The following is a 12,976-nucleotide window of genomic DNA, read 5'->3' as shown; positions in this document are numbered from 1 at the left end:
AATTGTAGCTCAGCGGTCTAGGTACTTCGAGGCGACAACGACGTAATTTGCTTTGTCCCATGACTCATGTACCGCTACACTTCTATTTCTATAGAAATATAATGCTAAATACTAAAATATATCACAAGTATTTCATATTTGAAATAACAGTCAAATTAACGGAATTAATCTGTTTGACATCTATGCGGTTCAAGTCTTGTACGAATATATGTACAGCCTGTAGTTTTAATATTCTAAGCGCGTATTGTATGCCGGACACTTATCTTTAATAAATTTTGCAAATCTGTTCATATTAAGTGATGAATCCTTAGGCCAATGACAAATAAGGCGACCTTTAAAAAATTTAACGAAACTTGCTTCTGCTGAACTTGGTCTATGAAGGTCGAATAGCTTCTCGTTTGTTTTTCAATTAAAGACATACTTTATGGAATGTGTTTTACTGACATACCGATTCCAAGGATTTCCAGTGCTTCTTAAAAATATTACACTCTGTTGTATAAAATATAATTTGTCCTTATTATAACCATTAACACCTAATGTCTTTTCTGGAAGTTCGTATACTAAGGCATCGGAATTACTTTTCAGTTTACGCTGTGTTACTCGCAACTTTTCACTGATATATGTACCAACTGGAAGTAGTTCTTTGGCACGTATTCGAGTATAGTTATTTCCTGCTGGTTTCCACAAAGCTTCACAGAACAACGTCGCTTCCTCTTTCCTTTAAACAACAGTCATACATTAGTATCACATGAACGTACTCCTTGAAAAAACATTTCATTACTGGAAATCTAAAAGTTTATTATTGATCTCAATAAGATTCACTTGCTTACCTGCTCCTCAAATATTTTTTGCTAATGTCCACTCCTCCTAAGTAGAATGCATCTATAATATGCAATGCAAGTACTTTTTGCTGATATATAAACTCCTTAGTCATTTCATATACAACCTCTGCGTTTACAAGTGTATTTGGTGGTAATTCTATGCCAATGTCATCGACACTAAGCCAAGAATTCTTTGTATATTTATATACGTTGCTCCTTCCCACGCCCATATAAAATGTAGCGTGCTTCCTATCATCATCAGACCTTGGCTTTGTACCACATGGCATACAAAACCAGTCATATAGTGATAAAAATGCATTTTCAATGTTAAATTCCATCAATTGTGCTGGATTAATAGTAAGAAATGAAGTATCTTTCAAGGAGTATTCAATTTGTCTTTGGTTTCATGTGTCTTGGGATTGTCCTAGTTTCATCTGGAAGTTTCCAATACTCTAGATATTGTTTGCGCATATCAGCTTGTTTTGTCTCAACAAGAGTATTATCCGCATAAGCTGCTGCAATTTTACACAGGTCGATTATTAGTTTTCCGGCCAAAACTTTGTTACAAGCACGTAGATATTGAACAAATTGTTTCTCTCTTTTTAATTCATTATATGATACTAGTTGTAAAACGTCGTCATTTACACCACCTTTTAAAAGCAGACGATTAACATGCTTCAGATATTTAACAACATCTTGTACCCCAGATCGTTTCTTCTTACATATTAAGTAACGTTCTGAATTTCCTGGTCTAGAAGAGTTTGGTTTAAAAATAAAAACTTCTTCAAAGCAGCGATACATTAAATAAACTAAACCAGCACTAAAGGGTGTAAAACGGTTGAATAATTAAGTCACAAAATCACCACCCTCTCTTTCAACCATCAATGCTATTAAACATCGACAAAGATACAGTTGTTTTGAAAGAATTTCTTATACATTTTCTTGTCGTTCTACTTAGAATCCTCAATCAAACATCACAAAATGTACTCCTTTGCCATGGGTATGCTGCATTATAAGATTTGCAAATGCCTCTTCATTATCTGGGTCAAAGACATCATCACTTTCCTTTGGTCCGTAGTATGGATGAAATGTTTCACAAGGACCCGCATAAATGCCTTCTAATTTGAAATCATGTTCATTTTCTAAAGTAAGAGCAAATCCTTTAGCACGTCATTTCTTTCGCCATAGAATATGTTCACTAAAACCTCATGCTCCGGCACATACATCTGCAGAGTATAGCAGCCCATTCTCCCTCAAACCTTTTGGGTTAGTAAACATAAAGTTACATGCTCTATCTGTATTCGCCATTTTAACAGTAGCACGATTTAAAAAACGTGCACCACGAATTGTTTCATGAGGATTACAACGTGTCCTTGCTCGACGCACTTCAACGCCATCCAAATGAGCGAATACCGTTTTCGCATTGATAACAGTTTTCACTATATCTGCACAACAGAAATCAATTTCTTCATCTGTGGTCAACTTTTGATATCACCATATCATATCATTTACACACTTTATAAATCCCTCTGCAGGATGCCATTTAAGACCTGAATCTTCATGTCCAAGAACATGATGTCCAAAGCCCCTGCGACCATGCTGTCTATGTGCTTGAACTGGCTCTAAACGACCTTGTTCATTATTTCCGAGGCCGTAACCTCCTTATATCCCATCATTCGCACCATCCTTTTGTCGTTATCGAGGAGATTGTTTGACTCTTGTGTTATTACTTGTATTCTTCTATTGTCAACTACCTTTTCATCAATATCCTCCTCGTCAGATTCACTTGAACATCTGCGAATTTTTTGTCGTTTACTATGATTATATGTATCTCTTTCACAGTTCTTCCTTTTTGTCCTAGTTTCCAATTCTTCTTGCATGGTATGTTGATGCATCAGTCGCATAACAATTCTGCTAGGAACATGATACATTTACACTGTACATGTGAATGTGTGTATAAGCGTCAGAGGACGTCCAGGCCTTAGTTGGGACAAAAGACAAGAGTCAGTCGTTAGAAGTATCTGAAAGAGTCTGTTGACAACAAGCGTGCGTGCGAGTAGGGTTTCGTGGTCTTTAGAGTTTAAGATATATGTATAACTGTTGTGTGCTAAATAAACGGAATTATTGGTATTTCCGAATCCATTCTATATCTTTACATGGTAGCAGAGCGTGGTTCATAGTTTTGCCAATTATTTTAGTGCGTGGTTTTCAATATTGCGAGTTAGGGCGAGTGAGTCTTCAGTAAGGAAAGAAACGTTCAAAGGTTACAAAGAGGAAAAATACACTTGGAGCACGTAGGAACGCTTGAGTAAGAGATAAGGAATCATTTAAAATGGAGAGATTGGAAATCATGATACCTATTTTCGATGGATATTTACGGTATCTGGAAGCAAAGAATAACGATGTTTCTCAAGTATAGAGAATGCGAGGTTTTCACAACTAGGGTGAAGACAAAAAAACAGACAGTGAAGACTGGGACAAAAAGGATCCGAAGGCAATAAATATAATTTATAGTGCCATCACAAACAGACCATTGGAATAGATTAGAGAAGAAAAAACGGCGTATGAGATAGTAAAAAAGTTTGATGAAATGTACTTGACAGATTCGACGGCACTACAGATCGTATGCAGAAGGAGATTGGAAAAGATAAAACTTGAGAACTACAGTGATTTAGCATCGTTCTTTAGCGATTTCGAAAAATTAATAAACGAATTAAAATGTGCGGGTGCACAAGTGAGTGAGAGGGAAAAACTAACTTACATGCTGAATACGTTACCCGAAGAATACAGCTACATAGCGGATATAGTAGATGCACTGAAAGCCGAAAATCAAACGGTAGCGTATTTAAAAAATAAAATTGAAATAGCGGAGAGGAAAAATAAGTCCAATCGAGGAGAAATGCAAACCAACGCCTTTTCTGCAAAAAAGGAAGGATGCTTCAGATGTGGAAGAGTAGGACATTTTGGGAGAGAGTGTCAAAATGGCGTCGAAGCGGGAAACAGTATCAGTTTTTGGCTTGGGTCAACACGTGGTCGCAGCAGAGGAGGAGGAAACAAAGGAAATAGGAGCAGGGGACATGGAAATTTCCATCGTCAGTCAACAACCGGCACGAGCGAGTGTCACGACCGGCATACTTCAAATCCGATGGACCGATGATGGAGATAGAGATGTGGCGGCCTTGGCGACAATGTATATCGCCGAAGTGCCTGTTACGCCACGAGGCTTAACACAGGCTGTATTTTCTAACCGTCACTCGCGGCCCTACAATGTCTCAGTCAGATCGTCTTATCTGACCGCCGGATCATATACAATGTATCGACGAGCGCATAGCTGTTGCCAAGCAGCGAGTTCTCGAAACGTCGAATTTGGTCCGTTACGTTTTCCACGCAAGAATAGACATACGTGAGCATAGGCGCGAGCGGTGGCGTGACCTAAGTATAGTGGGGGTCGTCTTAAAGATGAGACAAAGAAATCATCCAAAGTGGATCAGTTCCTTGTGACGCGTCGAACATTACACATTGCCAAACATTCGCTTATTCTGTTAATAAGTATCATATCGTGCTACGTCCACCAAGAGACTAACTTCAAGTGTAAGAGCCTTGCTCGATACTGTATACATTTACATTATCTGCGTGCGATAAAGTTGTTAATTGTTTATATCTTTTCAATCGTGTAGACTAGTTGTTGGAAATATACATTATTATAATTCTGTGACTCTCAGTGTTATACCGCATCAACCACCCCGATTATCCTAACCGAAATACGGGGATCGAACTATTCGTGGTGTCGATTATTCTAATCGTAACGGGAATTTACGACTCTCGTTGACGCGTATTCTAACGACCGCGTCTCCCCGCGATAGTACGAATTTACATGGTCCTTCGAGCCGGATTCTGTGTCAAGTGAAAAGTGCACGCCAGTGACACCCACTCTCATACAGTGCCACGTGAATCCAACACAACCAGCAGCAGAAGCGTTACCACCCCAGCGAGGTCAGTAACGTAAAGGGTCGTCACCTTTGAAGAGGTATAATTCGGTGGTTGAAACGCAACCACACAGCCTCCCGCCACAAAGTGGACAATCGCCAACAGAAGTAAGTTCAAACGATTTCATTACCAATTACATAAAAAATAATGGCAACCGGAGACGAGCTCGCCAACTTGCGTCGTCGCCGGGGCTACTGTAGCGCCCAGTTTACACGCCTCGCAAAAAAACTGGGCGACATTGAACAATCAGGCTGTCCGGACGAGTTCGACTTGCTTCACATTAAAGACCGTCTAGAAACCTACGAGAAGGACATCCGTGCACTACAATACCAGATCGTAACTCTAGACGAGGGAGAGACCGCGCGCGGCAGTGAGCTAGAGGAAGAATACGAGAGGCTGCAACGCCGAGTAGCCAAACAATTAAGCAATACACGACGGAGCACGCCGTCACAGTCGACAAGCGGCGAATCAGCCGTCGGCCGCGAGTCCGCACCGCTTAAACTACCGGAGATTCGCATACCTACATTTGATGGCGCCCTCGAGGATTGGCATTCGTTTCACGATGCCTTCTCATCAGCGATAGATAGAAATGAAAATTTAGCACCGGTTCAGAAATTTCATCATCTCCGAACAGCCCTGACTGGCTGGGCCGCGCGAAGCATACAGTCATTACCCATCACCGACGCAAATTACGCAATCGCCATGGACGCTCTTAGGGAAAAATTCGACTGCCACCGCCAGATCTGCATGCGTCACAGGGACCTGATTCTCGACTATCCCAGAATAACTAAAGAAACACCCGAAGCCATAGACGATCTTATCGAGACAGTCAAAGTACATCTTCAAGCGTTAGAAAGACTCGGGGACCCAGTCACGTCAAACGCCTTTCTCATAAAGCTTGTCACGTCGAAGTTACCCTCAGCCGTCGTTCGCGAATGGCAACATACCCTACCGGACAAGAAATTGCCGCCATATACGCATTTAGTGGATTTTTTGAAAACACGGACGAATAGCGACAGAGCATGCTCATCATTAACCGTCAAAAGGGGGGCGTCCGAGCAACACGACCGTCGGCGACAGGACGCGCCGCGAAGTTATACATTCGTAACTACACATAATACGTTGGTGTGTCCGAACTGCCACGGACAACACAAATTATGGAATTGCCATGTCTTCAAAACGAAGACGCCCAAAGAACGCCTGGAAATCGCCAAAAGGGCGTCGCTCTGTACCAATTGTTTAGGCAAGGGACACGCTCTCACTCAATGCTCCGCGGGATCATGTCGCATCTGTAGACAGCGACATCACACGTATCTGCATCAAGACCAGGGGCATAGCAAAACACGAACACGTGTCGACCGAACATCGAGCGGCCGATCGTCGAGCGACCGATCATCCAGCGGTCGATCTTCGCCCAGTTCACCGTCCCCGCGTTCGTCACATCGTTCGAGACGCTCATCTTCGTCTCCCCGAGCGTCTCGCCAGTATTCTCGCCGAGATTCTCGCCGAGATTCTCGCCGAGAGTCTCCCCGAGCGTCTCCCCGAACGTCTCCCCGAGCGTCTCCCCGAACGTCTCCCCGAGCGTCTCGTCGAGATTCTCGCCAAGAGTCTCCCCGAACGTCTCCGCGAACATCCCCGAAACGCGAATCTCGGTTACCGCGATCGTCGGCATCGGGATCGACCATATCGTCCAGCCCTAAACGACACGGAAAACAATGACGTCATCAGACGAGCCTGTTAGGGACCGAACCACAGAAAACGGACTCATCGACCCCGCTCCCTTTTGAACAATTGCAACACGACTTGTTAGTCACAGCGCAGGTCAACATCTTGAATAATGAAATTCAACCAGTTCGTTGTAGAGCTCTGCTAGATACCGGCTCTAGCATGAACTTTATCACCGAAAGGCTCGCTAACTCATTAAAACTCAATCAACAGAAATGTTCGGTCCCAATCGGAGCACTCAACACGTTATCGACGACCTCGAAACGCTACATCACGGCCACGATCACCTCTATTGACGGCACATACGAACGCAACTTGACGTTTCTGATCATACCGACTATCGCGTCTTGGGTCCCAAACCAACCCGTAGATCGCTCAACGATACAGATACCTAGGAATCTCCAATTAGCCGATCCAAGATTCCATAGACCTGCTCCGATCGAAATATTGTTGAGCGCCGGACCAACACTAGCATCACTCTGTGTCGGCCAACTTGATATCAGTCAAGCAAACGGGCCCGACTTGCGTCTGCAAAAGACGAGATTCGGATGGGTCATCGGGGGGAGCCCAACCTCACAATCATTAGCATACGCATTTCACACCTCCACGACGGCTTTACAGGCGGACCTCGCCCGTTTTTTGGAAATCGACGAGGGACCGCCCACCGCAAGAATTTCGGAATCGGAACGACAGTGCGAGGAGCACTTTCGAAATCACGTTCAACGCAACAACGAAGGGCGATACGTTGTCGCTCTCCCATTCAACGAAACAACTCCTCCGCTTGGATCTTCCAAAGCCATGGCAATGAAGCGACTCACTTCCCTCTGCCGTCGATTCCAACGAGACAAACAATTCGAAGCCGACTATCACGCCGTAATACAAGAATACTTGGAATTAGGACATATGACGAAGATCACCACGGACCACTGCACGGACGACGGATATTTTCTGCCACATCACGGCGTGATCAAAGAATCCAGCCGGACTACAAAACTCCGAGTTGTGTTTGACGGATCTGCACCAACCACCACCGGAGTTTCATTAAACGACGTACTTCATACGGGACCGAAACTACAAGACGACATATTTCTTATCCTTTTAAGATTTCGTTTTCATCAGTATGTCATTACAGGCGATGTCGAAAAGATGTATCGACAATTTCTTGTGCGTCCAGAGGATCGGAAATTCCAACAAATCTTGTGGCGCAACTCGGACGGAGAAGTGGACATCTATCAACTTAACACAGTGACATTCGGGCAGTCAGCGGCCCCCTATCTAGCCATTCGGTGCCTCAAACAACTGGCAGACGACGAGGGACATCGATACCCACGAGCAGCGATGGTATTGCAGCGAGACTTCTACGTCGACGATGTTCTCACAGGAGCCGAAACAAAGAACGAGGCACAATCACTAAGAACAGAGCTCATAGAATTGCTTAAATTAGCCGGCTTAAACATCCGAAAATGGGCAGCGAACGACCGGGAACTGCTACGAGGACTTTCCGAGCAGGACATAAACGATAAGCTGCTACTAGGCGAATCGCAAACTTTCAAAACTCTGGGTGTTGTTTGGAATTCCTTTGACGATTCGATCCTATATTCCGTCAAAATCAATCCTACCGCCTCTCGAATTACGAAGAGAACAATCAGCTCCGAAATTGCCAAGATCTACGACCCTTTTGGATTACTGGCACCAGTGATCGTTCGCGCTAAGATGTTGCTCCAACGACTTTGGACTTTAAAACTTGACTGGGACGAATCTCTTCCGGCTGACGTACACACAGAATGGAGCAAATATTATTCACAGCTACCTTTGCTAAATAACGTGAAGTTTCCACGTAAAACTATAATCAAGACTGCAGCGGAAATTGAATTACACGGATTCTGCGACGCCAGCGAAAGGGCGTATGGGGCATGCGTCTACCTTCGCACCATCGCTCCGGATGGTCATGTTTGGACACGACTCCTCACCGCAAGGTCAAAAGTGGCTCCACTCAAATCACAAACCATTCCAAGGCTGGAACTGAGTGGAGCACTTCTTCTCGCATCATTGGCCACTACAGTCCTTCAAGCGTTACCAAGCAACATTTCTCGGACCGTTTACTGGACTGATTCTACAATCGTTTTACACTGGATTAATACATCACCCCATACGCTGAAAACCTTCGTCGCCAATCGTGTGACAGAGATTCAACAAAAGACTCACACCTCAGATTGGCGCCACATTCCCACTACCGATAACCCTGCAGATCTCATATCTCGAGGCCAATCACCCCAAGACTTCCTGCGATCTACCATTTGGCAACATGGACCAGAATGGCTCCAACAACCTGAAAAATACTGGCCGTCGTGGAACCCAGTACCATTAGTTGAAATACCAGAGCAAAAGAAGGCAACATGTCTGTCCGTGACTCCGCCTGACCACAGTCTACTGGAGAGATATTCCTCTTGGCCCAAGCTGATAAGAATTGCCGCTCGTTGCCTCCGATGGAGGCAAAAACAGGATCGGGGGGACCTCTAACCACACATGATTTAACCAATGCGCATAACAAATTGGTCAAATTGTTACAACTCTGTTATTTTCCAGATGAAATACGTACTCTCCGCACAGATCGAAATTCTGCAGTGAAGGGGAAGCTGCAACGACTCAATCCATTTCTGGACAAGGACGAGATATTGCGAGTCGGAGGCCGACTCAGTCATTCACCAATGCCCTTCACTCAGAAACACCCAATCATTCTACCCAAATCCTCAGTTACAGCACTCATAATCGAGCATGAACACCTCCTAAATCTCCACTCCGGAACTCAAGCTACCTTATATGCCTTAAGGAGATCTTACTGGCCTATCGACGGCCGTAGTCAAGTTTGGAGCACGCTGAAGAAGTGCGTACGTTGCTGCCGAGCCAATCCACCTCCAGTAGAGTACGTAATGGGCGACCTTCCAGCTGCACGGATAACGGAATCTCGTCCATTTACGAACGTCGGAATCGATTATTGCGGACCGTTCTACATCAAGGAACGAAAGGATCGCAACCGACGAAAAATCAAGGTATATGTAGCAATCTTCGTATGCCTTGCAGTTAAAGCAGTCCACCTCGAGCTGGTCACCGATCTCACTAGCGAGGCCTTCATTGCTGCTCTGCGAAGATTCATCGCTCGCCGAGGATTCTGTGTAACAATTTATTCTGACAACGGCACCAACTTCGTTGGCGCCAACAATGAATTACGAGAACTCCGAAACCTCCTGCAGTCCGACGATCATAAGGTAAGGATTCAGTCCTTTTTAGCCGATCGACGAATCGAATGGCACTTCATTCCTCCCAACTCACCTCACTTCGGCGGGCTGTGGGAGGCTGCGGTGAAGTCCTTCAAACGACATCTCAGACGTGTCGCAGGTAACGAGCTCTTAACATACGAAAATTTGAACACACTGATCATTGAAATCGAGTCTATCCTCAACTCCCATCCTCTGACTCCAATATCATCTGACCCAAACGATCTTCTTGTCCTTACTCCCGGTCACTTCCTCATCGGAGATGCACTAACAAGCTTTCGAGAACGAGATTTCCAGGACACTCCATCCAATCGTCTCTCCAGCTGGCAACATATTCAAAGGATCAAACAACATTTCTGGAGCCGTTGGCATCGAGAATACCTGAACGAGCTGAACATCCGAAATAAATGGAGCAAGGGCAGTCACGACATCCGAGTAGGCACCGTAGTAGTCCTCAGGGAGGATAACGTACCATCCATGCAATGGCCTTTGGGCCGCGTGATCAAGGTCCATCCAGGAGTCGACGGAATCATACGGACCGCCACCGTGCAGACGGCAACAACTACCCTGGATCGTGGCGTCAAAAGACTGGTCCCCTTACCCATTCACCCAGATCTAGACGAGTCCGACCACCCACACGGAGCCAAGGAGATTCGCCAGCGACGCAACTGACTCCACACCATATCATTTGATCGGTACCCTCTCAACGGGGGGAGGATGTTACGCCACGAGGCTTAACACAGGCTGTATTTTCTAACCGTCACTCGCGGCCCTACAATGTCTCAGTCAGATCGTCTTATCTGACCGCCGGATCATATACAATGTATCGACGAGCGCATAGCTGTTGCCAAGCAGCGAGTTCTCGAAACGTCGAATTTGGTCCGTTACGTTTTCCACGCAAGAATAGACATACGTGAGCATAGGCGCGAGCGGTGGCGTGACCTAAGTATAGTGGGGGTCGTCTTAAAGATGAGACAAAGAAATCATCCAAAGTGGATCAGTTCCTTGTGACGCGTCGAACATTACACATTGCCAAACATTCGCTTATTCTGTTAATAAGTATCATATCGTGCTACGTCCACCAAGAGACTAACTTCAAGTGTAAGAGCCTTGCTCGATACTGTATACATTTACATTATCTGCGTGCGATAAAGTTGTTAATTGTTTATATCTTTTCAATCGTGTAGACTAGTTGTTGGAAATATACATTATTATAATTCTGTGACTCTCAGTGTTATACCGCATCAACCACCCCGATTATCCTAACCGAAATACGGGGATCGAACTATTCGTGGTGTCGATTATTCTAATCGTAACGGGAATTTACGACTCTCGTTGACGCGTATTCTAACGACCGCGTCTCCCCGCGATAGTACGAATTTACAGTGCCTAATGAGTCATCTGTATCCTAACGGTCCTTCCACCGAATGTCCTAGAAGTGTGACAACGGTCACGTACGCCTACAGGGTTGTGGGGATATTGAGGGATGACAAACAAAGAAGAAACAGATGTTACCGAAAGTCAAATTGTAAGAGCTTCAGTCTTGGAAGGTCACGACTGGAGCTCAGAACAAAATCGCAATCAGTGTAAATTCAGAATACAAGAAATAAATTCTCTTGTTTTTTTTGTTACCTTAATTTTTTTCTTTTCGTTCGAGCCTCCTGCTTTTTATTTTACGTGACATTATTGGCGATTACTGCCAGCATAGTGAATAGTGTTTGTTCGGAAACCAAAAGACATTCATCATTTACGGAAGATAGAATTATTTGGGACTACGGTCATCCGCAACAACGAAGTAACTATCGCGAACCGAGTGAAGTGACAAAGGAAGGTAAACTGGATTCCTTCGTACGTTACCGTGAAAGAAAATCTAGCTTCAGTAGCGAAGACTCATCTTCGTCCGAAAGCAGGAAGATGTCTAAGACAAACGAATCTCAAACTTCTACCTCAACGGATCCAACGTTGCGAACAATATTGGATAGCATTCAAAAACAGCAAGAGAGTATTGCCCGTTTACAAGAGGATATGTTACGTTTGTCTATGCAAAGTGACGAAACAAATAGATGCTGGGTAGCAGAAATCGGAAGTCTTAGGAGAACCGTCGCAGAGCTACGGACTGGGTTCGGATCCCTTGCGACCGATGATTCTGGTTCCATCATTACTGAAGGCAACGAAAGTGAATCGACGGCGATTAATCGCATCGGGAGTACGGTTAGGGCACGCGAACCGACCGGGTTAACGATTCCAGGCATCCCACCTGCGCACATCGACACCGAACAACCCGAGGTTGAAGAAAGAGGCTCTTTTCCACCCGCTCTTTCCACTCTACGAGTTAAGGCTGCAATACGTTGTATTCCAATGCTCAACGGAGACTATGACGTAGGTGTGGAAGAATTCATCAAAGAAGTGAGCAGTATGAAAGACCGTTGCATGGAGCAAGATTTATTGCTAAAAGCAATAAAGGTAGGAAAAATCGTAGGAAAAGCAGCTCAAAGTATCCGCAACATCCCCATTGAGTGCTACAGTGATCTGTACAACGCACTGAGGAGCAATGTGGCAGCTCAAGTGACTTCGGAAGAATATCGGGAACAATTAAAAGAGTTGAGACAGGGACGGGAAGAATCAGTGCAGAGTTTTAATATTCGGTTCAGAAGAGTACTCAACCGTTTACTGTACGCAGTAACCAACGAGTACCCACAACCACTTCTACGCAAGCTAATGATCGAAGAAACTACAAAGAAGAATGTCCGTGTGTACCTAAATGTTCTCAGGCGCGACATAGGCCGAACATTATTAATCATTGAACCCGTGAATCTTGAAGAAGCTGAAAAGAAAGCAGCCGACTTAGAACGCTACTCACGAGAAGAACGGCAAGCCAATTGGTCAAGTAGTCGCTTGCCTTCCGCTAGTAATCGCCTCAACAATCAATCAATGCAGGTAAGAAGATCTAATACACTATCTAGATCGCCTAACACACCAGCAGCTCAGAAACCTACCACATTCGACCGAGTAGATAATGGGCTACCCGCTAAGCGCGCGCAAATGAAGTGTTTCAAATGCGGAAAGCTGGGACACATGGCCAGCAAATGCCAAAATTTTCTACAACCGAGCCAGTACGACCGACCACCCGCAAGAATTCAAGCAGTCCAGGAAAGGGACGAAACACGA

The 12,976-nt window shown here is 44.8% G+C and overlaps 1 protein-coding gene across 1 annotated transcript; it reads left to right on the top strand.

The window, feature by feature from the left end:
* Nucleotides 1-7,871: 7,871 nt before the first annotated feature.
* Nucleotides 7,872-9,710, top strand: LOC125386967. The gene is made up of 3 exons (XM_048414152.1): nt 7,872-8,931; nt 9,120-9,421; nt 9,615-9,710. Exons 1-3 carry the CDS (start codon nt 7,872-7,874, stop codon nt 9,708-9,710), a joined length of 1,458 nt encoding a protein of 485 aa, XP_048270109.1.
* The last annotated feature ends 3,266 nt before the right edge of the window (nt 9,711-12,976 follow it).

Source organism: Bombus terrestris, unplaced genomic scaffold (assembly GCF_910591885.1).
Source record: "Bombus terrestris unplaced genomic scaffold, iyBomTerr1.2, whole genome shotgun sequence".
In the NCBI taxonomy this organism is placed as follows: domain Eukaryota; kingdom Metazoa; phylum Arthropoda; class Insecta; order Hymenoptera; family Apidae; genus Bombus; species Bombus terrestris.
This window is presented reverse-complemented; position numbering and strand designations above follow the sequence as displayed.